General features: G+C 38.7%; 1 protein-coding gene across 3 annotated transcripts in view; it reads right to left on the reverse strand.

The window, feature by feature from the left end:
- Window positions 1–25,076, reverse strand: part of SNX24 (sorting nexin 24) — a 165,565-nt gene that overhangs the window by 58,272 nt on the left and 82,217 nt on the right. For all 3 annotated transcript variants that reach the window (XM_017531845.2, XM_017531847.2, XM_037739724.1), the window contains 2 exons: window positions 20,459–20,542; window positions 11,517–11,621 (listed from right to left, as the gene is read on the reverse strand). In XM_017531845.2, the coding sequence (XP_017387334.1) occupies window positions 11,517–11,621; window positions 20,459–20,542 (189 nt within the window). The remainder of the gene's footprint in view (window positions 1–11,516; window positions 11,622–20,458; window positions 20,543–25,076) is intronic.

Here is a 25,076-nt window from a genome sequence, read left to right on the forward strand (position 1 = left end):
TAGAACCAACTCATGTGTCCACTGATGAATGGATAAGCAAAATATGGTCAATATGTATGTGTGTGTGTATATATATTTGTGTGTACATTTTTTTTCAAGAGGTTTAAAGGTTTTATTTTTACAAGTCACAGCTAATGGACAGTTAAGCCTTGCCTGCAGAGACTGTGTTCCAACTCCGGCCTGGGGCATTGCTCACTGCTCCCAGGAAAGGGCTGGCATCACACGCAGGAACCCACAAAGTCCAGAGTCCAGAGTGGGGAGTGATAGCCTCGGGCCAGAGCAGCCCTGGCAGCCACGCTGTGTATACTCGATGATGCGGCCCACTCTTAGCTTGCTTTGGGAAAACTGACAGATGGAGTTCATCCCAAAATTGGTGTCTGGATGCACCACAAGCAGCAAAAGTTCTCATACTGTTACTTTTCTCATTTTGCTATCAGGTTTTTTTCTTGATATTCTTCCTTAATACAATATTCATAAGAGTTCTCTGCTGATGGCTTTCCACTTGTAAAAGAGGTTAAAAATATAGTGGCTTTCTGGTGGTGGATCCTAAGATGGGCTACAGAGATTCCACTCTTCTTTCTCTCACAAGGTTCTCTGTTTCAGCTTTTGATCTAATTCATTCAGTGCTGGCTCAATCAACTCCCAGTCATCTGGGGGAGCTTTCTGGCTTCTACACACACAATGGAATATTACTTTGCCTCAAAAAGGAAGGAAATTCTGGCATATAATACAACCCAGGTAAATCTTGAGGACAGTCTGCTAAGTTAAATAAGCCAGCCGCAAAGACAAATACTGTACTTTCCTTTATATGAGGCACTTGGAACAGTCAAAATCAGAGACAGAAAGTAGAGTGTTGGTTGACAAGGGCTGGGAGAGTGGGGAATGGAGAGTGGTTGTATAATGGGTATAGCGTTTCAGTTTTGCAAGATGAAAAGCATTTTGAGAATGGATGCTGATGATAGTTTCATAACAGTATGAATGTATTTTAAAGTCGCTGAATTCCACACTTAAAAACAGTTAAGACAGTAAACTTTATATGTATAAACATTTTAAAAAACTGGGGAATAATAAAACCAAAGAAACAAACAAAAAGTCAATGGATCTACTTATGACAAAATGGAGATATATTTTTCCCTATTCTTTCGGCTAAGTTCAACTAAAACTCCTGGATATTGTACATAAAACAAATATAAGAAGATATGAAAGGCTGAAGGCAGACGGCAGACCTACCAGGGACAGCAGGACTGGAGGAATGACACAGTGCTATGATTTGAATGTTGCCTCCAAAACTCAAGTTGGAACTTAATTGTTAGATAATGATATTAAGAGGTAAGATGTTTAAGAGGTGATTAGGTCATGAAGGCCCTGTCCTCATGACTGCATTAATACTGTTATCATGGGAGTAGGTTAGTTATAATGGGAGTGGGATCCTGATAAAAGGATAAGTTTGGCCTCCATCTTCTGTCTTGTGCATTTTTGCCCTTTCTTGCCATGTGATGACTTCCACCATGATTTGTTACAGTGAGATGACCCTCACCACACGTAGCCCTTCAATCTTGGACTTCCCAACCTCTAGAACCATGAGGCAAATAAATCTCCTTTCTTTACAAATTACACAGTCTGTGGCATTGTATTACAGCTGCAGAAAATAAACTAAGATACACAGTGATGAATTTTATTTTTCTTGGATTTTTGTTTTGCCTTATATATGGCAGACTTGGAGCTGAAAAGGTGGCAACCAGGAAATGCCCACAGATACAGACAAAAAAAGCTGCACCCAAAGTCTGTTCTGTCTTGCCACAGAACCCGGAGAGGGGCAGCCTAGCAAGACAGAAAACTTGTAAAGACCACCACTCTATTCCAGCCAAACACCATGGAAGAAACTGTGGTCCCCATCCCCACTCATGGCAGCAAAGGCATAGAGGGAAGCCTAGACTTCCACCCTTATAAGGCTGTAATGAGGTGTAAATGATAGGTTGGTAACAGAGACAGCCACTTAAGGGACCATGGCTTTCACCACCTGTTAATGGGCCCCCTCTTCTGGTGTCAGCAGAAACCATGTGAGGAGCTTAGACTTCCAGGGCCACCAGCAGTAACAAGGTACTCCTCCCTTTCTCTTCTATGGTGGCATCAGATGAAACCTAGCAAAGAATAAGAACTTTTTACATCTTAACAGTAATGAGGAGCATACCTCACCCTCCAGGTGTCATTGAGGGCCAAATGAGGAGCCTAATATTCTACCACCACCTGGGAAAAACAAGGTGGTGTCTTCCACATCCCATCTTCCCCAGGTGAAGCAGAGAAAATCATCCAAAATAGAAGGTATAAATAAGGGCCAGAGTCTCATAATTATAAAAATGTATAAGATTCAATCAGAATTATTCATTGTACCAAGAACCAGGAAAATCTCAAACTGAATGAAAAAGATTATAGATGCCAACACTAGGATGACAGAGATGTAAAGATAATCGGACAATGATTTTAAAGCAGCCACAATAACAATTTTTCAATGAGTAACTATGAATACATCTGAAACAAAACACAAGAGAAAGACTCAAGGAAGACATATAAAATCTCAGCAAAGAAACAAAGATATAAAGAAGAACAAATATGAATTTTAGAACTAAAAAATATAATAACTGATATAAAAAGCTTAGGGTAAGGGTTTAACAATGGAATGCAGGAACCAAGGAAAGAATCAGTGAACTGGGAGACAAAACAATAGAAGGTAACAAATCTGACCAATGGAGAGAAAAAAATAGGTGAAAAAAATGAGTAAGGTCTCAGGTCTCTGTGGATTTATAATAAAAAACCTAGCATTCCTGTTATTAGAGTCCTGGAATAAGAGGAGAAAGAAGAAGGAGCTGAAAGTGTACTCAGTGAAATAATGGCTAAAACTTTCGAATCAGGCAAGAGACATTAATCTACAGATTCAAGAAGCTGAAAGAACTCTAAAAAGGAAAAACTTAAATACACACCAAGACACATCAAAATCAAACTTCTGGAAATGACAATAACATATTGAAAGCAGCCTTTTAAAAACAACATCTTAAATATAGTAGAAAGAACAATATAACTGATTGTTTTAAAAATCAGAAACCACAAAGACAAGAAAGAAGTATCACAATATTTTGCAAGTGCTGAAATAAGAGAACTGTCAACTCCAGAGTCCAATATCCAGGGTGAACAGAGTTAAAATACTGTAAGACCCTTGTAATATTCAAGAGGAAAGTAAAGATAACAGGTAATTATTAAAAGAACAAATATAAACTAATGGGGAACAATAGAAAAAAAAAACAGTATTGGTCACCAATCCAAACGTAGGCAAAAAAAAAAAAATCACAGAAAAAGATGGAGTGATAACACAGATGGCTGAACTAAGCCCAATTATATAAATAATGATAATAAATTCAAGTGGAAAATTTTAACACATCTTTGTTCTTATAGACTAAGTGGCCAAGTTAAAATATAAGACATTTAAACAGAAAGCTTTCATATACCAAATAAATATATACATGTACTATGTACCCACAAAAATTAAAAATAAAAACACTAATAAACAGAATGCTTAACAACATTGATCTGATTATATATAGTTCACTGCATTTGAGAATTCAAGAACACACATTTTCAAGCCCATATGGTCAGTTTTAGTAAACGTTTTACATACAACTGAAAAAGTCAAAAATACAATATTGTTTGACCTCCTGTGGACTACTGATCCAATGGTACATATCATATTGTATAATTTAAAGGATTAATGAAGGGTAGACTAGTCAAGTAATAGGGTCTTGTGCAGACAATAACTCAGGGGCATCTACTATTGCTTAACAAGCCAGCCTCACACTTGCTTTGTAAGTGTTCTCTACAAATAAACTGTTTAAAAAAGGATTTGTATTATTAGGTTAGATTATCCTTAGTCCTGATTTCTGTGAGCTGTTTCTCTTTAGCTCTCAACACTAATTGTATATTTAATTACTCTTTACTCTACAAAAAGAAAAAAAATAAAAAGAAAAACAAAAACTATTATTCTCAAGTAAGTGATTTAAGATGTACCTTTCTCAGAAAGATAAATTCCACATTATTGGAATAAATGGAACAAGTAATGTATGCACAACTCCATGAAAATCCTTAGTCTAAAAATTTGTGCCAGTTTACAAATTAATGTTTCTACTGAAGAATGGAGGGATATGCCCATTAAACCAGCCTCAAAAGAAGAAGTGACGCCACGACTGAACTTCAACCTTCTCCATCATTTGCTTTTTCTTTCTGGAAAATCATAGATCTTGTCTCCAATGTACTGAAATTTTACCAGGCATGTCTAGGCATTACAAGGCTTCTGCCATTCTTTGTTCTCTATCCTTGAAGCACATTTCCTATTTAAATGCTCATGCCAGGAACAGTAGCCCATGCCTGAAATCCTCGCACTCTGAGAGGCTGAGACGGGAGGATCATTTGAGGTCAGGAGTTTGAGACTAGCCTGGCCAATGTGGCGAAGCTCTGTCTCTACTAAAAATACAAAATTAGCAGGGCGTGGTGGCAGGCGCCTATAATCCCAGCCACTTGGAAGACTGACACAGGAGAATCACTGGAACCTGCAAGGTGAGGGTTGCAGTGAGCCAAGGTTGTGCCACTGCACTCCAGGCTGGGTGATAGAGCACAGCTCTGTCAAAAAGAAAGGAAAAAAATAAAAAGCTTATATTGTATAACCTGGGGAAGTTTTCAACTATTTTTCCTTCAATTATTCCCTTCCCTACTTGTGTATTGTACTCCCTAACCCCTTTCCTTCTGGAAGTCCAGAAAGAAGTGGGATGTTAGACCTGGATTGGTCCTCTACATCTTTTATTTGAAGTTTTTGTATCTGTACTTTATGGGACAGTTTTCCAACTAGAGAGTGCATCTACTGAATGTTTTCGATTGGATAACATATTTAATTCTAAGAACTCTCATGTGTTTTCAGATTGTTCCTTTTATGTAGCATCCTTTTGTAATCTTTGGGATGTAATACTACTGTGAAGATCTCTGGATTTATTACATCAATTTTTAAGATATATTTTATGTCCTGAATTATCTCTTTCCTGAAGAGTCAGTATTTTAGTTCATCTTGGTCTTTTTGTTCATGCTACTTGTTTTCTTGAAATGCCTGATTATCATCAGATCACACTGAAGAAAGCAGCCTGGGTGGCTTGGGTGGGTTTCCTCTGCTAGCACATCAGCAGGAGTGCTCACACAGGCCCTTGCCTGAATGCAAAGACCATATGGGTGGAGCACGCAGTCAGGGGAGCTTTTCCTTGGGGTAAGTGGGTGGGAAGGGGGTTGGAAACTTAGGGGCCCTACTATCCACATTACAAGACTTAGCTCTTCCTAGCCATTCTGCTTACTTTTTTGTTGTTGTTATATTGTTGTTTTTATGAGAAAACTAGTTTTTAAAAAATTTGTCTGGTCACAAACAACAGGCTGCATGTATTCTGCCCAGAATGAGTGGCATCTGTTCCATGCAGACATTGCTTGAATAGCCCTTATATGAAATGCTTGGAACCACACATGTTTAGATTTCAGACGTGTTCAGATTTTAGAATATATGCATATACATAATGAGATATCTTGAAAATGGGACCCAAGTCTTCATATGAAATTCATTTATGTTTCTTATATATCTTATACACATAGCTTGAAGGTAGTTTTATTCAATATTTTAAATACTTTCGTGCATGAAACAGTTTATATTAAGTACTTATGTGTGGAATTTTCCTCTTGTGGTATCATGTCGGCACTCAGAGTTTCAAATTTTGGATCATTCTGGATGAGGAATACCCAACCTGTGCCCTGAATGGATCTCCTTGTTTTCGGCTTCTCTGCACACCCCATGCTCTTCCTCACCTGCAGGCTCTGAGCCTAGAAGCCTCTCCAGTACTGCCTGCACAAGCTGCCTCCCACCTCCACCACAGACCCACATGACTGAGTCTGGCTGCTACTTTTTGCACTCTGTTCTATCCACTCATATGTTCCCACCACATCCCATCTTCCAAACAGTTGTTAACATTGTTCTTCCTTTGATGATCCTCTCTTTTCCTTGCCCATCTACTACTTAACTCTTAGAGTTTATTCATTCTTAAGTTTCTGTACTTTTATTTCAGTGGAGTCTCAGGAAAGACAGGAAGTCATCTCAAATCAGGAGGCAAAACTATCACATAAACTGTTTTTGATGGTCAAGTCAGTTTTGGAAACTAATTTATTCTTAAGATTTCTGCTTTTCAGAAACTAGTGAACACTATGAGATGCTAAATTCATTGATGTTCTAGCTCATAACTTCATTGGTAATTACAAATTTTAAATGTAAAAAGTAATTACATTAATGGACGAATATTATTTTATATTTTTAAAATAAAAATAAAGGGAAGAAATATTTCTGGTCTTTAAGTCAAAAGTCAAGGATATTCATGACTTTAAATTTTCTAGAAACTTTCTCTAGGAAAGAGCCTTGAATTCCAGTGTCAAGAAAGTCTCCACTTTTTCATAACCCTGGGTAATTCACTCAAAATTTCTGAGGATCATCATTTTCTGTGATGGGAATTTGCTGGTTGCCTTCCACTCCCCAACTCACACTCAGAATATTCCCTTTTCTTTTATCAAGAATACCCTGGTTATTCATTAGCAAAATAACCCCTTTCTCTGAGACCCTCAGCTTCAGGAGCAGGCTTTGATTCACTTAACTCAGTCAGGGATGGCTGGCCATGTTGAGGTTTCAGATGTGAGCCTGCGCACAAATATAAGCCAATGACATCAGGAAAAACATCTGCAGGACTCCTAGTGAAAGACACTGCCTCGTTCTTCTGTGATGTCTTACTGAAAGGAAACCTTCTAGTCCCCTGTACTTGGCTACGTGCCAAGAGTGAGGTCTAGAACTGTTGCAGCCCTTTTGTACCACTAGGGGGGCCAGATGAAGCCTGCACAATGGAAAGCAGAGAGGAGTGACAGAGAAAATAACCATAGTAGCTTAATTTGGGCTATGGTTCAAGGTATCTGTGAAGCTAGATCTGCCCTTCTGCCTCAGACACCATAGGTCCTTGATGAGTGTTTATCATTAAGCAAAACTACACAAACACACAATCATACAACATTTATCGGTAAATTAATATCAAATATTAACTTGCTTTTATCTTCAAGTTAAAATATCCTCCAGAGTAGATAAATTTCTAGTTTATATAATTTGAAAAATTAAGTTTGTTAACAGAAAACTATTTGGTATAGGCCTCTTATTGAGATGAAAACCAACTAATTTTCTTCCACTCATACATAAAGATATTGTTTTACTTAATTCTACTTTTACAGGTGATTGATTTCCTCATTCACTAAACCTTAGGGAGTTTTCCTGGGGAATATTGTTTAAGGGGAAAGAGATAAGAAAACATGATAATAGCTACTTGATTTGTTATTCAATAAACAGAAAATAATTCTAGAAAATAAAATTAAGGTTCACTGTTCATCAGGTAGACTGCCAGACTTCAAATTACTCAAATGCCAAATATAGCTTCTAATATCTCCCTGATTAATTCTAGATTTTGATTTTAAGATACTATACATACTTAGATATTCAGCTAGGGTTTTTTGTTTTTGTTTTAGAATTTGTTTCTAATCAAATCATTTGAAAATTTAAGTAGGAAAGTAATAACGATTTAGAAATGTACTTTAAAAATTAAAACTCACTTATTTAACCTTAATACTACTGTTTTTATTCTCCAGGAAAGTAACACTAAACAGCATTCACTATAGTTGCTCCACTGTTAGACTCTGCAAAATTGATCATATGTAAATCTGTAGACTGGCAAAAGTTTTTTGAAGGTAAATTCACTGACTAGAACCTATCCACAAATTATTCATACTGTGGCAATTCCACATTACTTTGAATAATATGCTTGCTTTTTTCTCCTTAAGATCTGTAATTTCTATTTGAAAATAAAGTGGCTTTTTCAAATACAATGTAAAATATTTTAAAGAAACCTACAATAAAAAATATACACCAGGAAAATTTCCTAATCCCTACTTCTCTGCCAAAATAGTTTTTTAAAACTAAAATTACTTAAATTGAATAGAGATGCTAAAATAAAAAATATTTATAAATTGCATCTTGAAGACCAATATGATGTGTTTATTTTCAAATTGAAGAAACAGCCAGATAAATCCTAAGTGTAGGGTTTTTTGCCTCTCATTTTCATTAGTTTTATTCCTTTCATTAATTCCATTGGTAACCAGCAAAGGAATAAAAAAGAGTTTTAAAAGTACAGATGCCGACATAGGTTGGGTTTCCTTTGTTTAAAATCTCAGGTGGGACAAAATTAATTTTGAAAATATGTAATTTGAACTTTCTTGTTTTTAAGTTAGCACCTTACTTAAATACAGCACAGAAAATGAACGCATGTGAATAGTTTTTGCTATTCAAGTTATTGATTTAAAAAATCATGGATCTGTCTATCCAGAGAGTTGGGGGACTACAGTCAATTAGACTGTAATAGTTTATGATTATAAGGTCTTTTCCTTTATCTATTATTAAAGCCTTACGTAAAGCTGTGTGTCAAGGTTGAAAAATTTCTCCTGACTTAGAAAAATCCACCACACATGATGAAAGGAGCCCATACTGGATGTTAGGAAACTAAAATTCCAGTCCCAACTCTTTATTATATTGCAGAAGCAGGGCAAGATTTTTAATTCCACTGGACCTCAGTTTGTCCATCTCTAAAATAAAAGAGCAATGTGGAACCACCTTAGGAAATGTGTGGGGTTGTACTCACCCATGGTCCAGAATGCACTAGTTGCCCCTTGGATGGCAGGAAGTTGTTTTCTCTGACCCTCTCAACAGCTGATCTGCCTGTTTTATGGGTGGAAAATTGAGGCCAGAGGGATGATTGTGAACATATCTGAAGGGCCAGACTATGTAACATCTTAAGTTCCCTTAAGTGAACTTAAGATGCTATGGTTTGGAGGTATTAATACTTTCTTAGGTTGATGGGCCAGGTCAGGGCCATACTACTGGCTCCTACCGAGATGGGTTAGTGGCAGGAGGGTACCTGCTGAGGAAGTGCTGCTGGCACCCCACTGCCTGGGTTTCAGACTGGACCCGAGCATGAATGGATTCTAGCTTGAGTAATGAAAGCAAGCAGGAGAAACAGTAACACTGTCTTACTTCTAACCTGATTTAAGTGATCAAGAAATGACACCTGGGCTAGGATTTTCATTTAGGATTAATAAATTGTTCAGGTTTATCTTTGCAACAACGTCCATCTAGCTCCCATTGCCTGCAAACAGAATCAAGTAGAAAAGAAATCTCCCTTGAACTCCTTGGGAAATTAAGTGACAAAAATTGACTATTAAATGCACAAACAAGAAGCAAACCCTCTGAGCCCTTCGACCACATTTTTCAAGCCTTATTTCTGAGAATAGAAATTTCTAAGCTCAATTTGAGTGTCACTATAAACTCCTCTCTGTGCCAGATGACTCTATGCACATATTTATATCCAAAGTACAAACGACTTAAAATGTTTACACTGAGTAGTAATGGAAATCATGTGTCAAATACAATGAGGGGAAGAGAGTAGAGCTTTCTTCAGAGCTAAAGCTTAAAGATATACAATATCATGGAAAATCTGGCTTACAAGTAAGAATGCATTGTTTACCTATTTCATTTAATTATAGAGTACATGCATTTTCACTCTTTACACACAATTTCTGAAGTCCGTTTTTTTTGTTGTTGTTTGTTTTTTGCTCTGTAGTGTTGCCTGAAGCTATGGAAGGATCATAGCTCCTCATACACAGTCTCAAAAACCATGGCCACACACATTCCTGTGATTTGTAATCCTCATTTCCTTTAAGCTCTCACCCCCAGAGAGAGGCAGCGAAGGATTCTTCTGCCTAGTTGAAAAGCAGAAGAGCAAAAACAGTAAAGAAAGCCCTCCTTAGATGTCCTCAGGGGCCTTCTGCATGTCAGCTTTCCTATTAGAGCACTGTAAAGACCAGCAAAACTGTAAGGGCCAGGAACAGAATTCTGGAATCTTTCTACTGTGAGAGAGTCCTCTGAATTTCTCACTAAGTACAAGCCTGAGGAGTCAGCCTCCCCTCAGCTTCTCATCACCAGTGATTCAGGGACAGCCATTCACAGAGCTCTGTAGAAGAGACAGCATACTAGCTCCAAAGCCCTGTTTCTCTCCTCGACAGAATCCACCTAAGGTTAATGCTTAAAGGGCCATGAAGATATCAAAGGGAGAACACAATCATGGCTGCCAGTTTGTTTGATGTAACGTGTCTTAGATGGGTCAGTCAGAAATTCATAGCTCTTAGGTGGAGTCCGGCTATACTGTTTCAAGAGCCAGGATTCCCCCATCCCCAGCCATGTTCACTCCGTCATTCTCATGTGTTGCCTCTCCAGTGGACCCCGGTGCCAGGGAGCAATGACTGACCTCAGGACCTGCCCACTCCAGCTCCTGCCCTGCACAGTATTGGATTTAATGTCGGCAACACTGAGTACTCACCTGAGGCCACTAGTTCTTTTTGTTTTAAAACTCAGAGAAACTGATACTGCTCTACCTTCTCCTTTTGCTTCTTCTGTCACTTGGTAGAGAGACTGTCTTTGTCCTATCTCACTTAGGCAGCCTGCTTGCTCCTCTCAGCTGCAGGAAAGAGTGTCCCAATGCATTCTTCCTAAATGGACATTCCAATTTTCAAAGAAGTTGGCACTTCATCATCAGCAATTTTTATACATTCCTTTTCAATTTGATTCCAAAGATATACTATCCAGACCTGCTGTGAGTTCAGTTTCTCTCCCTACCTACCGCAACCAGCCCCACAAAACTCAAAACCTAAAGGCTGGGATTGCTATAAAGAAGCAAAAAAATCTTAGAGGAAAAACAAAAAGCAAAAACAAAGTAATCTGTATAGTTGAATTAAAAAAAAGACTGGTCAGGGCTGGGTGCGGTGGCTCACGCCTGCAATCCCAACACTTTGGGAGGCTAAGGCGGGTGGTTCACAAGGTCAAAAGATTGAGACCATCCTGGCTAACATGGTGAAACCCCATCTTTACTAAATACAAAAAATTAGCCAGGCATGGTGGTGTGTGCCTATAGTCCCAGCTACTCAGAAGGCTTGAGGCAGGGCAATCACCTGAACCCAGGGGGCAGAGGTTGCGGTGAGCCTAGATCACACCACTGTACTCCAGCCTGGTGACAGAGTGAGACTCTGTTTCAAAAAAAAAAAAAAAAACAAAAAAAACCACAGATCCTCTCTACAACAGTTTTTGCCTTTTTATTAAAATATCACTTCCCCAATGCACAGAACCAATTTTAAATAGAACCCTAATTGAAGCTACAAGAACCAACAACATATCTGTAATTCTGAACATCCTTTCATTTAGAATCTTTGGCTGCTTAATACATTTTGTATTGCACCCATATGTTCTGAGAAAAAATGGTGAGACATATGATTATTTAAGTTATACTATATAAATTGAGGATCTAAACATATCTCACCTGTAAGTATGTTTCCAAACCTTGTCGTCGCTGTTCCAAGACTTTGGGGACCCAGTTCCTGACATGTTTAGAAGGGATTTCTGGAGTTTTTATACATTTCTTAAGCTATAAAGACAGAATAGAAAAAAAAAAAAATAAAACAGATGTCTGTTAATTATAATGACATTATTTGGGGGGGAAAAAGCCAATAAAAGAAAGTCAACAACTGCTATCTGCAACAAAAAATAGACAAAAATATAATTACATTAAAATTTTGTCAAACAATTCTTTGTTTAGATGTCTTGACTTTGAGGTTTCAGAAGAATAGTTTTGTGTTTTGGTAGGTATTATTGTTGATATTTCAGATTGAAATCCCTTTTCCTGAAAAATTAAAAGCCCAGTAAATGAATAAAAAAAAAGAAATTTAGTTACAAAAATCAATTAATACAACAAAATTTTGCTCAGATGAAGGACTTCACTGATAAAAAGTCTTCTACATATTTTTCACATAAAGAAATCAAAATGCAACTATATATAAGCATTGTCTCTAGAAATGCCATTAACTAGACAACATCATTTGGAGAGAAAACTAAAAAAATGAAAGCCTAATCTTTTCAACGTTCCTAACAATTACTTTCCAACTCCATTCATGAAAACTCAATGATAGTTCTCAGCTAAGCCTTTTGGGACAGGAGTTTTAGGGGATAATACAAATAAACAAAAATTTCTTTGCAGGTTGCATTAGAACTGTCTCTGGTAAACAGAATAATCCTCCTTCTCCAAAGATATCCAAATCCTAATCCTGTGGATGTTACCTTATATGGCAAAAGGGACTTTGTAGATTTGGTTAAATTGGTGGTCTTAAATAAGAAGATTCTCCTGGATTGCTAGGGTGGGCTCAATGTAATCACAAGGATCCCTGTAAAAGGGAGGCTGCAGAATAAGTTGGAAGAGATTGGGAGAAACAATGTCACTGGCTCTGAAGATGGAGAAAGAGGCCACGAGGCAAGGTGACCTCTAGAAGCTGGAAAGAATGAATTCTGCCCTAGAGCCTTCAGAGGAAATGTCATCCTTCTGATGCCTTGATTTTAGCCCAGTGAAACCCACTTCAGACTCCTCACATCAGGAAGTGTAAGACGATAAACTTATATTGTTTGAAGCCACTAAATTTATGGTAATTTGTTATAGCAGCAATAGGAAACTAATACACTGCCTCTAAAAATGAAATGTGCTTAATTGCTAATTAAAAATTTGAAAAAACCTACCAAGGCTGCTCCTTTACTAAACATGCACAGGAACAACACAGTTATGAATAAGAAAATGCACGGAATTAAACCTGGGCAGCTAAAACTATAATGAAAAATTCTTTCCATACGTAAGAGTAAAATTTGTTGTACATCGCAAAGAAAGGGCCCATGTACTGGCTAGAGCAGAGTGGCCATCTTTGCCTCTGAGGTAGAAGTCTCACATGAGAATGGTAAAGCAGCAAGCACCTGGGTCTCTGACAATCATGAAACCACCACACCAGCACCAGATATTTATGGAGGAAGGAACCAAGTTGTATCTGCTAATGTTATCAATATTCTGGTTTTAGAGTCACTTGCAGCCAAACTAATCCCACATAAACAAGGGATGTGGCTGGCACTGCTAGCTGCTTAGCCAATATTCATTCTCTCCTTCTTTTGGGGGGAAAAATCAATGTCATTCAGAGGGCTAACATGTTGAGCTATAAATTGGTTTTCCAGGTTCCCTTTTAACTAGGATGACCATGAGAGAGAGTTACCAATATGTGTACATGTCTACTGGGGGTAGGACTCTTGTTTTCCTAGCAAAAAGGCAACAGGCTTTTCCAGCCAGAAAATGCAGAAGCCATGCCTGGAGGGGTAGCAGCTATGTTATCACCGGAAGTGTGAAAGTCACATGTTAAGATGAAGACAGTGAAGCAGGGAAACACGAAGAGCCCAGAATATGAATGCTGTGAGATGCCTGCATCACCTTGACTACCTGCCTTTAGTTTTCCTATGAGAATACTAAATCTCTTACTTGTTTAAGAAATCTAATCAAGTTTCTATTATATGCAATCAAAGACACTACTAATATAAAGGAATCATTTGTTCTAGTTTAAGTCAGAGATGCTCAATAGGTTCCAAGCACGGATGTTGGGTAGGCGGGTGCGTATGGGTCTGTAAATGTGGGGGTCAGAATATATGGGTATTTAGAGCCATGTAACTAGAGGAGATGGCATTAAGACTTAGGTACAGGTGGAGAAAAAAGGCTGTGGTGACAGAATCCTAAAATGATCCCCTGGTGTAAACGCCTTGTATGATCCCCTCCTCTTGAGCAGGAGTGGGACCTGTGACTATGTCGGGACAGTCACTCCCATGATTACATTGTGTTATATATGATAGCCCTAGCAGACTGCTGGCTTTCAAGTACGGTGTCATGTGATGAGAGGGCTACATGGCTAGGACCTGAGGGTGGTCTCTAGGAGCTGAGAGCTGCCCCTTGTGTTCAGCCAGCAAGGAAAAAAAGGGACCTCAGTCCTGTAACTGCAAGCCACTGAATTCTGCCTGAATGAGCTTGGAAGAGGACCCCAAGCCTCAGGTGGGATGGAGCGGCAGGGAAGAGAAGCAGGGCAATCACTGGAGGCAGTGGGGGAGTAGGTTTCATCAGGAGGACAGGAATAATCAGACTGTGCCAGATGATGGGAAGTCAGTAACTTGGGTACAGAGAGAAGGGCAGTGGGGAAGTAGCAGCTCCTCTTTTAAGGAGTTCTACTAAAAGAATAGGAAGGCGTGCATGGGATGAGTGCAGAGGGAAGCACGGGGCCAAAGGCAGGTTTTATTTTGTGAAACAGAATCTACTGTAATAGGTTCATACATTGATAAGACTGATTCCATATTGAGGGGGAAGCTGTTAATGCAAGAGACAGAGAAGGAGGGAGATTTATAATTGCTGACAGTGGAATATACACATATTTAATCTCTATATGGTCTGAGGCATTTCTCAAGAACAAGGCCAAAATGCTAAATTATTCTGTGGTAATAAGCTTAAGTTTCCCTTTAAACATAAAGAAACTTCCTTTCCAACTACTGAATCACTACATATATTTCAGAATAGAAAATCAACTCCATTATATGTTTCCCCTTTAAAAAAAACTTTTGAAGATCTAGTACTGAAAACAGTTTTCCTTTTTTATTTACGTCAGGAGTACTGAGGAAGCGGATCATCATAGCTGCTGGGATCGGTGACAGCATTTGTAGGTGAGTAATGAATTGCTTTAGATGAGAGACAAACCCGAGACAATATGTTTCCAGTAGGGCTCAGCTGCTTATAAGATAAATACTCCTCTGCCACTTCATCCAATGATTAACGGTCCTGGCCCAGCTGCGTCCAGGCAAACGGCCTTTCTGATTCACACAGATAAGTACCAGATTCCACGATACCACAAACACAATCCCCTTTTCCTGGTGTGACCACTCCCTTTTCCTTTTTTATACTGCTAGAAGAATTTACACAGAACTTACTCCACACAGACCTACCACTGCATACATTGGTTATAGTAACCATTTTCCACAAAGAAGCAGAAAGACTTTTCCCAAGCACATGAATGAAAAGAACGAAAAAGAAAAGAAAAGTTAAAAAGGTGTGAAACATTTGGGGATAAAATCCCATCTTCCCCCCAGGGTTCCCTTTAGAGAGAATGTACAGGGTGCTGTGCTACTGGTTTGACCCCACATGGCGAGTTTTTGGTTCTTCTTTATTGTCTGCTTCACAGAAATAAATACAGGAGAATGAAGTCTTTTACTCAAGCCAACAGTAGTCAATAATAAAAAATGAAGATCATTAATTTAAAAATGAAACAGCACCATATTTCACTGAAACCTCTGTGAATAAAAGGATGGGCTGCGACTGACAGAAAACAGCTGGGAAGGCATGAAAATAAAATGTGCTTAGCAGTTTGCCATGCCGGAAAGGTTTTTCTGCCCATACATGCAATTTTTGGCCTAGGGAGGTAAAGCTCTTTTCAGGAACCACCATTTAAAATAGTAAATTATTTGGCCGTAGTGGGGTGTGGACAGGTGTAGCAGAGGCACACGGGAAAACACAAGCTTGAAGGCTCACCCTGTCACAGGAGCCTGTGCTTGGGCTGTAACAAAGAAGACTAGGATGGGGTTTTGTTTTTGTTTTGTGGTGGACGTGGTGTTCTTCCCACCTAGTACTAGCAGAGGCGCTACAAAGGCATCAGGGCAAGCACAACGTGGGGTGAAACTTAACAGAGAATGCAAACTCCCACAGTAGAAACTGTTCCTCTAGTAATTCATAAATATGTATGATGCTCTCCAAATGTGCCATTTGCCAAATACTTCTTTAATGCCCAGTATGTGCCCAAGACCCTACCACACACTCTAACAGTGTGGAAGATGTGAAAGATAGGACATGGTCTCAGCTTTTTAAAAAGTACCTTCTAATTAGACATAATTTAGGGATTACAGTTTTATCTCATATGTTTCCAAAATTTAAGCAGAAATCTCTATTCTAAATGGAACAGGACTTCTAAGGACAAAGACATTAGAGAAGAAAGGGAGCTAACATGAAAAAAGGAGAACGTGAAATGTCTTGTTGTGAATAGACCAGAACACAGAGGAAAGGACATTCGGCAGGGCAAAGACAGGTGGGAAGCAATTTTTACAGCATATAATGGGGTAACGGGAGATACTGGCTCAGCTGTCACTGAAGGCTCTTAGGAGGAATGAAAAATAAAGTTGGCCAGCAAAGGGGTTAGTATTAGACAGAATAATGGTTTCTTCAAAGATGTCCAAGTTCTAATCCCCAGAATCTGTGAAAGTATTTGTTTACATGGGAAAGGGGGCTTTGCAGATGTGATTAAATTAAGGATTTTGAGAAGGGGAGACTATCCTGGATTATCTGCGTGGGCTCAATGTTATTACAAGGGGAAGCACAAGGAAAGGGGGATTGAGTTTGTGGTGTCGTGGAATCTGGTACTTATCTGCATGAATCAGAAAAGCTATATACACATGGTGTCGAGTCAGAGGAGAGGTGATGACAGGAGATGTTATGATGGATACAGAAGCTGAAGTGGAATGATTGCTAGCTTTGAAGATGAAAGAGGTCACAAGACAAGGAATGCTGGAAAAGGCAAGGAAATGGACTCTGTCTTAGAACCCCCAGAAGACTCAGCTAGAGTCAGATAATAAATTTTAAGGCCAGATGTGGTGGCTCACACCTGTAATCCCAACACTTTGGGGGGCCAAGGCAGGTGGATCACCTGAGCTCAGGAATTCGAGACCACCCTGGCCAACATGGTGAAATCCCATCTCTACTACAAATACAAAAAAGTAGCTGGGCATCATGGCGCATGCCTATAGTTCCAGCTATTCGGGAGGCTGAGGCAGGAGAATCACTTGAGCCTGGGAGGTGAAGGTTGCAGTGAGCTTAGATTGCACCACTGCACTCCAGCCTGGGTGACAGAGTGAGATTCTGTCTCAAATAATAATAAATAAATTTTAAGCCACTGCATTTTTGGTGTTTTGTTACAGCAGCAACAGGAAACTCACACAAGGTTTACGATTATTGGCCTTGAGGGTCAATGTCTATGATGGTAGACAACAGAGACTTGTTTCAGTGTATTTGAGTAAAAGAATGAAGATAAAAATGGTGTTTTAGGAAAACTGTCCTGAAGCAGAGACTGGATAAGGATCTGAAACGGTTCAAGTAATACTGATATAAAGTAGTAAGATTCTGGACTGGGACAGTAGGAATAGAAAATGAAAAATTAGGCTGGGCACAGTGGCTCATGCCTGTAACTCTAGCACTTTCAGAGGCCAAGGTGGGTGGATCACCCGAGGTCAGGTGTTCGAGACCAGCCTGACCAACAGGGCAAAACACCATCTCTACTAAAAATATAAAAATTAGCCAAGCATGGTGGCAGGAGCCTATAATCCCAGCTATTTGGGAGGCTGAGGCAGAATTGCTTGAACCTGGCGGGTGGAGAGATAGAGCCACTTCACTCCAGCCTGGGTGAAAGAGCAAGACTTCAAAAAAAAAAAAAAAAAGAAAAGAAAATGAAAAATTAAGGCCAGAAGCCGTGGCTCACACCTATAATCCTAGCACTTTGTGAGGCGGAGGCGGGTGGATCGCTTGATCTCAGGAGATAGAGAAAATGAAAAATTAAGTAGTGCATATTACAGGAATTTGAAAGATAATGCAAGGTAACAGAAAGGTAGGAACAAACTTGGAGGTTTAAAACCTTGAAATGTATGGTTCCAAGCTTTGTGACTCAATATGTGTGATGGAAGTAGGTTAGGAAGGGTTGTGTCTAAGTGATAATCACACTATAGGAATTCTCAAACTTTAACAGACATTAATCATCTGGGGTACTGCAGATTATTGGGCTTCATCACAAATATTCTAATTCAGTATATCTAGGGTGTTGCCCAGGAATTTGCCGTTAGATAATTCAAAAATGCCAATCTAGAAAAACTAAAAGAAAATGGAATCAAATACTTATCATAGCACAACAAGACTAATTTTAGATAGCATCTGAAAGGGTAAAAGCAGACATAGTAGAAAACAAAAAAATTTAACACCTGCATACATTAAAACAAATGTCATAACCAAAATTAAAAGGCCCTTGTTAAAAAACACGTCCAGCAAATGGCTAACATTGTATTAATAGGCCACACAAACTAATAATCAAAAAAAGCCCTGAGACCCTAGCAGATAAATGAGAAAGCACATAAAACAGATAGTTCAAAAAAGAGGGACTACAACTCCAAAACAAACCTAAGAAACACCTATTAAAACAAGGCAACATATATGCTTGCTAATAAATCTAATTTTTGAAGGGGTAATATAGTTGAATATTTCAAGAGGATTAAGTAACAACAGATTTAACTACGTTTAAAGGGAAAATATTTTACGTTAAACTCTAACATTCAAAGCACGTCACAAGATTCAAATGTGGAAATTTAAGGTACCAAAACTGCACTAAAAGGGTAAGGTTGCGTGATGTGGCAGCGGCGGTCGGTCAAGCCTGAGTACTCTGATTGCATTTTTTACCCATTTCAACCCTTCCTAGCACACTATCTTACAGTCAAACTTACAGACTTATGTTCATTTTTATACCCCATCATTATCTGTATTTCACTGCCTTTTAGAGATTACCTTTTTGCCAAATCTAATACAATCACAAGGGGGCAGGTAAAGGAGACTTCTAGCAGCTGCTAGCGCCTTGATAATACATAAAATTAGACAGTGTATCCCAACTAAAACTCTGCTCCACAAAGCTATTTTTATCTCTATGTCATTGTAAAGTTGTCTCAAAGGCTTCTAAAAATATTCAAAATTGGGAGATTTGATAATTTCTATTCTTTTTTTTTTAAATAATTTCTATTCTATTAACACTAGTAGATCTCATTATATAAGAATAGCTAAAATCATTAATAGAACTGCAGATATTGAGAAGAGAGAGTCCTGAAAAATCTAGAAATTTTTTTGACCATGAATAGCTACAAACTGCCTATACTCATTAAGGAGAGGGTCTTCTGCAGAAGAAAATAAACTGCCTTAGAGCAGAGAACAAGGTGAACAAGCCTTCACTCCAGAAGCACAGGCAGCCTCGAGCTCAGGGCCGGCCTAATTGGCAGTCACCCGGCTGTGCCTGGTGTGGAGCTGGTCCCTGAGTATCTGGAGAGTACAGCTGGGCTGTGCTAGGGTCATGGAGTGCTGGGTGCTGACCTGGGAGGTTAGTGAGGGGCCTGTATATGACAGGCTGCCTCCTCCAGACTGGTTAACAGAGGCTGGGCAAGGCAGGGAGTACTTGTTTTAATCCCACAATAGGGACTTAATTTCATCAGGTACCCAGCAGAAACCTCACTAGGATTTTTTCCCAAAACACACAAACAAAAACAGAATTCCCTGAGAAGGAAGTGAGCTTCAGACTCCAGATTTGTTTCTCTTTGGAGCACCCTGGGGTTGGAGCTTTTGAAAAGTCGCTGGCAACACCTGCTGTAAATCTTTGTTCACTTGTACTGTTTCTTTTCCAAGTCAACTCGTGTTGAACAAAGTACTAACCAGAGAGCTAGACGTGGATTATCCCTTGCCGACCTAACAGAAAAGTGTACCGATAACTTAGAGCTCCCCTTTAAATGAAAACAGAAGGAAACAGTCTCATTAATCTCTCATTAATATCCTGTTAGCATTTATACGTTTATCCCATTAGCGGGATTTTTCTGGGCAATTTCATGAGGTATTTCTAGATATTAAAATAACTTCAGCACATCAATAAGAATTTATAACTTAGAAAAAATTAAATTTAGGTAGAAAATAAGCATTCACTCTCCTAGTCTCCATTTCTCCCCAAACTCAGCTCTTCTTTTTGTCTTTCTGTTTCATTTATGTAAGACCTTTAATGAAGTGTATCCTAGTGCTGAAACATCAGTTTTGTAAAGTGGCTCTACAATTCAAAAGAAGGCTAAGGGCTTCTTTTAACTTGTGTTCCCCAGTCTCTGAATACACAAGTACATGTATATGATCTTTTCCAGGTACATGTAAGTATAATTTGAGTTTAATAAATGTCTTCCTGTAAGACAATCATTTGCTTTTTCTCCCCTTTCTGTAAAGAACATTAACTGTATTTCATGAATATAACAGGGTCTGGGTCCTATTCTTTCTGAACTGGTAACATTGAATGCAACATAATGCAAACAGCTTGCAACCTCAGATTTTTATATGTAAACAATCTTAACAGAAAATCTACCTATTCAGAAAGCATACCTTTAAGGGACTGAATTTATTCTAGAAAGAAATTTATTTCATGTTACAAGACACTGTATATACATGACCAAGAAATATCAATGCTCTTAGAACCATAGAGAGGAGTGTTAACATTATACCATCTGCCACATAGAGAAAAGAAAAACAACCAAAAAACAAGTTACCTTTTTGTGCAAAGCATGAAATTCGCTGTATCTTTTTTCGACAAAATGTTTTCTTCCATTCATTAACACTTCTATCTTAAACACCTGAGGAAAAAATTTAGAAGATTAATTATATTAGTTCAAAACCCTCGACTGTCTGATGTGGCAAGTTTGTGACCGTGATATATTTCATTCCTTTCATTATAGTAGCTGATCCCCCAAAACCCAGAAGGCTCAGGAGACCCTGGCCCAACAGCACTGATTAATGAGCACTTGAACCAAAGGCTCACTAACAAAGTACAGCATTCTCCAAAAACATGCCTAAAAACAAGGGAAACTTAAATGCATTAAAAAGCTGCCTAATTTTTTTATAAGATAAAATTTCTCACTTAAAATTATTTCTCCAAGCGAATATGATAGCAGTGAAATAATACTCTTTACCAGAGTATTGCAAGAGGAATACTCTGGTAAAAATCTCAGGCATGTGGCATTCCATTATGGGCATTTCAATGTAGGCAGTACTGCGTCATCTATAAGACAATCATGCAAACAGCAGTACATTTTAGGTTAATTTCCTCCTAACCTGCATATTCATCTCTAGTCTCAGCTGGGCTTATTCTGCTGTTTGCAAAACAGGGAAAATGTAGTAAAGGCTCATTTTCCCTGCCTGATACAAGTGACAGCTTGTGCTCCTACCTCCACAAGGTTGAAAGGCCAGATGAAAAGGCTCTCTGGGTGCACTAATTAGTAGATACTAACATGACATTTTCTTGATTCTTGGGTCAGTGGGTCAAGACTGGGAACAAGGGATGAGAAATACTGCGAAATGTTCATGAAAATACAATGTTAAGGTCAGATGGGGAGGGATGGTTGGCAGGATGCAAAGAGGAGCTCTGTCATTCCAAAGCTTGTATTTGACTCCTGTTTTGCTAAGGAATATTGTTTAATTACATAATAAGCGTAATTTTCTATTTCAATTGCCCTTCTGAAAAAAAATACAAAACTGTAGCTAAGATCACATGACATTAAAAAGTATTAAAAGCACGCTTACTTTTAGTCTAAAAATAAGAACTACTTAAATTTAGCATATGAGATACAAGGTTGCTCATCTTCATTATGAAGATAGCTTGCTATGGCTCTATATTTCTGTCTTATATGTAAGTATGACTGTTTTAGAAAGCCAGAAATTATGTCATCAAACATAAAATCTGTTTGCATTTTTCTTTGAATCAAAAACAAAATCTTCTGCTGCATGGCTCAGTTTAAGAAATCTGCTTTTATGAAGTGGTAAATTTTCAATAATGTAATCAATATTTTATGTTAACATTTTGCTTTTCACAAAAAACAAAATGAACTAGTACAAATATTTTCTTCTAAAACCATTTACATATGCTTCAAACTCTCAGATATGCTTATACTGTTTATTAGAAAAAAAAATGTTTATTAATTCACCAGAGAAAATTATTCTTCTTCAAAGACCTTGACAGAAATAGAATTAGGAAAACACCTCAAGAAAACAAACAAGAGAAGCACAGCTTTAACTTAGGGGCTTGATTAATAAGCTACAGAACACTTTTTTTACTATCAGGTCCCAGACTGAAATCAGGACAATATGGCAGCAATGAAAGTAGTTTTCATCTGCTGAGCTTTCCGAAATAAATGAGGTTATGTTCTGGGTCTTATTGCTTGAGGTTTTATCACAAAACCACCATCTTAATTGGCACATTAGCTACAGAATCTATAAAACAGGGAGAAGTTTGAAAACTGCGCAAGGCTTGATCTACTGGCTCACCCCCCCTTGAAGGCCAAGGTAAGATAAATTACGCAACAGCTGCTTCACAGAATGTCATCTCTTCTACCGACCAGATGGTTACATGACGGAGTTCCACAGTTACTCTTCACAAGCACTAAATTCTCAGTGTGGGTTGGGGGAGGGTGGATGTACACACCCACAGGAATGTTTGTGATAAACTTTAATTTTTGTATTTTATCATGTTATAATTGGAAAAACACACCACAAGATGCCTAATACTATCAAGACTTTCTTCTAAATTCTGGGAAAACATCTTGGAAAGGAAGTTGTTCAACAGGATTTTCATGACAAAGTGAAGCAAGAAATAGAGTCAATTTAATAAATTCTTTTTTCCTGAATACCATGCTAGGTCACTTTTGTAAAGCCTTTCCAACTTTCTTACAGATGTTGTCCCTGCTGTCTGGAAATCCCTTTTGTTGCTTGGCTCTGATGGCAAACTCCTAGTAGTGATTATGCAACTCCTGAGGTGGCAGCCTCCAGGATGGTGCTGGGAAAGCACTCAGCACAGAATCTGCCATTCATCTACTTATTTATTCAACAGATATTTGCTGAGGGCCTGTAAGTGCCCAGGAGTTGTTCTAGGCTCTGCGATTCAGCAGTGAACAAAAAAGACAAGAGGTCAGCTTTTATGGGGCTTACATTCTATCCAGTGAGGGACAAAAAATATCATGATTTAGGAAATAATCTGTGACATGAAGAACAATACAGCAGGGTGAGGAGATGGTGTTCCATGAAGGTACTATTTGAGGATTGGTCAGAGAAGGCTTCCCTGAAGAGGGAGGCAGTGAGAGGTACTGAACTTGGGGGTAAATACCAGCAAAAAGGGGATGCAAGAGTTGAGTGTGGGCCAGGTGTGGTGGCTCACGCCTGTAATACCAGCACTTTGGGAGGCTGGGGCTAGCGGATCACCTAAGGTCAGGAGTTCGAGACAAGCCTAGCCAACATGGGAAATGCTGTCTTTATTAACAATACAAAAATTAGCCAGGCAGCTACTTCGGAGCCTGAGGCAGGAGAATCACTTGAACCCAGGAGGTGGAAGTTGCAGTGAGCCAAGATTACGCCACTGCACTCCAACCTGTACAATAGAGAGAGACTCCTTCTCAAAAAAAAAAAAATATGTTGAGTGTGTTGCCTGGAATTTCAAACTGGCTGTGAGTGGACAAGGACTGTTTTCCCTCCTCTTTAAAAAAAAAAAAAACCCACACACTTTAAGGTTAAAACCAAGGGCAATTCTGGACAAGGAGTAACAGGAAGGAGATGCAGCCTCCCACTTGAAACTGGGCAAATTAAATAACTGCACAAACTACGTGGAAAAAATGGCTCTCAAGACACTGGACATCAGGAAATGAAGGACAGTGAGAGACAGGAAACAAACAAGGTGAGCCCTACTAGTACCTCAGCTTACTGCCCAGAGAGAAGCTAACCAGTCCTCGGCCCAGGGAAGGGGCCCTGGGGTCCCCTGAGTTAAGGAAAGGGAGCTGGGGGTATGGGAGAACAGTGAGCTGCATCCCAGGAGAGCACCTGCAGCTGAGGGGGCCTCCTCAAGTATTCAGGTGAAAACCGGTGGGCACATGAGACTGGGTAAACTACCCAAGGCTGAAAAAGGATTAGAGTGAACAGGGCTCAGAGCTCACATGCAACTGGCAATGGTGCCTGCGTTCAAACGTCAGGGCAGAAAACCTCGTCATTCACGAGGCATTAGTTACAGTACCCTGAAGGTTCTTGACTCAGAAGTGGGGAAAATTAACTAAATTAAAAGTTGTTTTAGTCCAGTTTAACAACACTTCAAAGCCAGGTTTGAAGAGATCGAATTGTTTCCGGGTGACTTAACCACATGCCAGAACAAAGCTAAAGAATATTTTTAGGACTATAAAAATATCTAGAACCCAACAAGGTAAAATTAACAAAAGATAAATTACCAAAAAGGTTGCCAGATTTCCCCTCGAATGTACTAAGTTACACTGTTACTAATAGGATACAGAATGTCTGGCCCATCCTGGTCAACATAGTCACTTTGGCCAGTCTGGTGCATAAAATGAGAATTAATTGGGCATATTTTGACAAGTATGTATGGTGGCATACGTTTCCGTTCCAACTATCGCACATAAAATTACACAGAGGCCTGATCTGCCTGTTTACTTTTTATTTTATGTATTTATTTAGCAATGTTGCTCAAGCTGGACTCAAACTCTTGGCCTGAAATGATCTTCCCATCTCAGCCTCCTGAGTAAGTAGGATTAGAGGCCAATGCCATTGCGCCTGCCTCTGACCTACCTGTTTAGTTTTCTATTCCCAAAGACATCTTTCCTCAGAGTTTTCCAGAAATCCTTTCTGTGTAAAGTAAGGGAAGCTACATGTAATTAAATAAATGTATTAAGGATTCCATTTAGGTTTGCTTAACAAAACAAAAATCATTCTGTTCATTTGACTAAATTTTTGCCACAGTTCTAGAAACATTATTAAGTCAAATAGAATTCAAATTGAAAAGAAAAACAAATGCCATTACTTTAAAGGAAAGAATCTGATCCCCAAGTATGGTTTTTATTACATGTCAAAGCCAGCCAACTTTTTTTCCTTTGTGGTAACATCTCTGAAATTATACTAGAATTCAAGGATAAAATATTTCAAAATGTCAGTTTATACACCAATTTTTCAAGAATATGTCTAATTAATAAAATAAACAAGCTAAGGAAGGACTTAACTTATATTCCAGGTTGAATGGTCTGTCTCAGAAACTTATACCTTACAAAGCTGATCACTTCTAAAGCAAAAAAAAAAAAGAGAGAGAGAGAGAGAAAAGTACTCTCTATAACAGGTTAAAAGTAT

Source organism: Cebus imitator, unplaced genomic scaffold (genome assembly GCF_001604975.1).
Source record: "Cebus imitator isolate Cc_AM_T3 unplaced genomic scaffold, Cebus_imitator-1.0 Scaffold74, whole genome shotgun sequence".
NCBI classification, from domain to species: Eukaryota; Metazoa; Chordata; class Mammalia; order Primates; family Cebidae; genus Cebus; species Cebus imitator.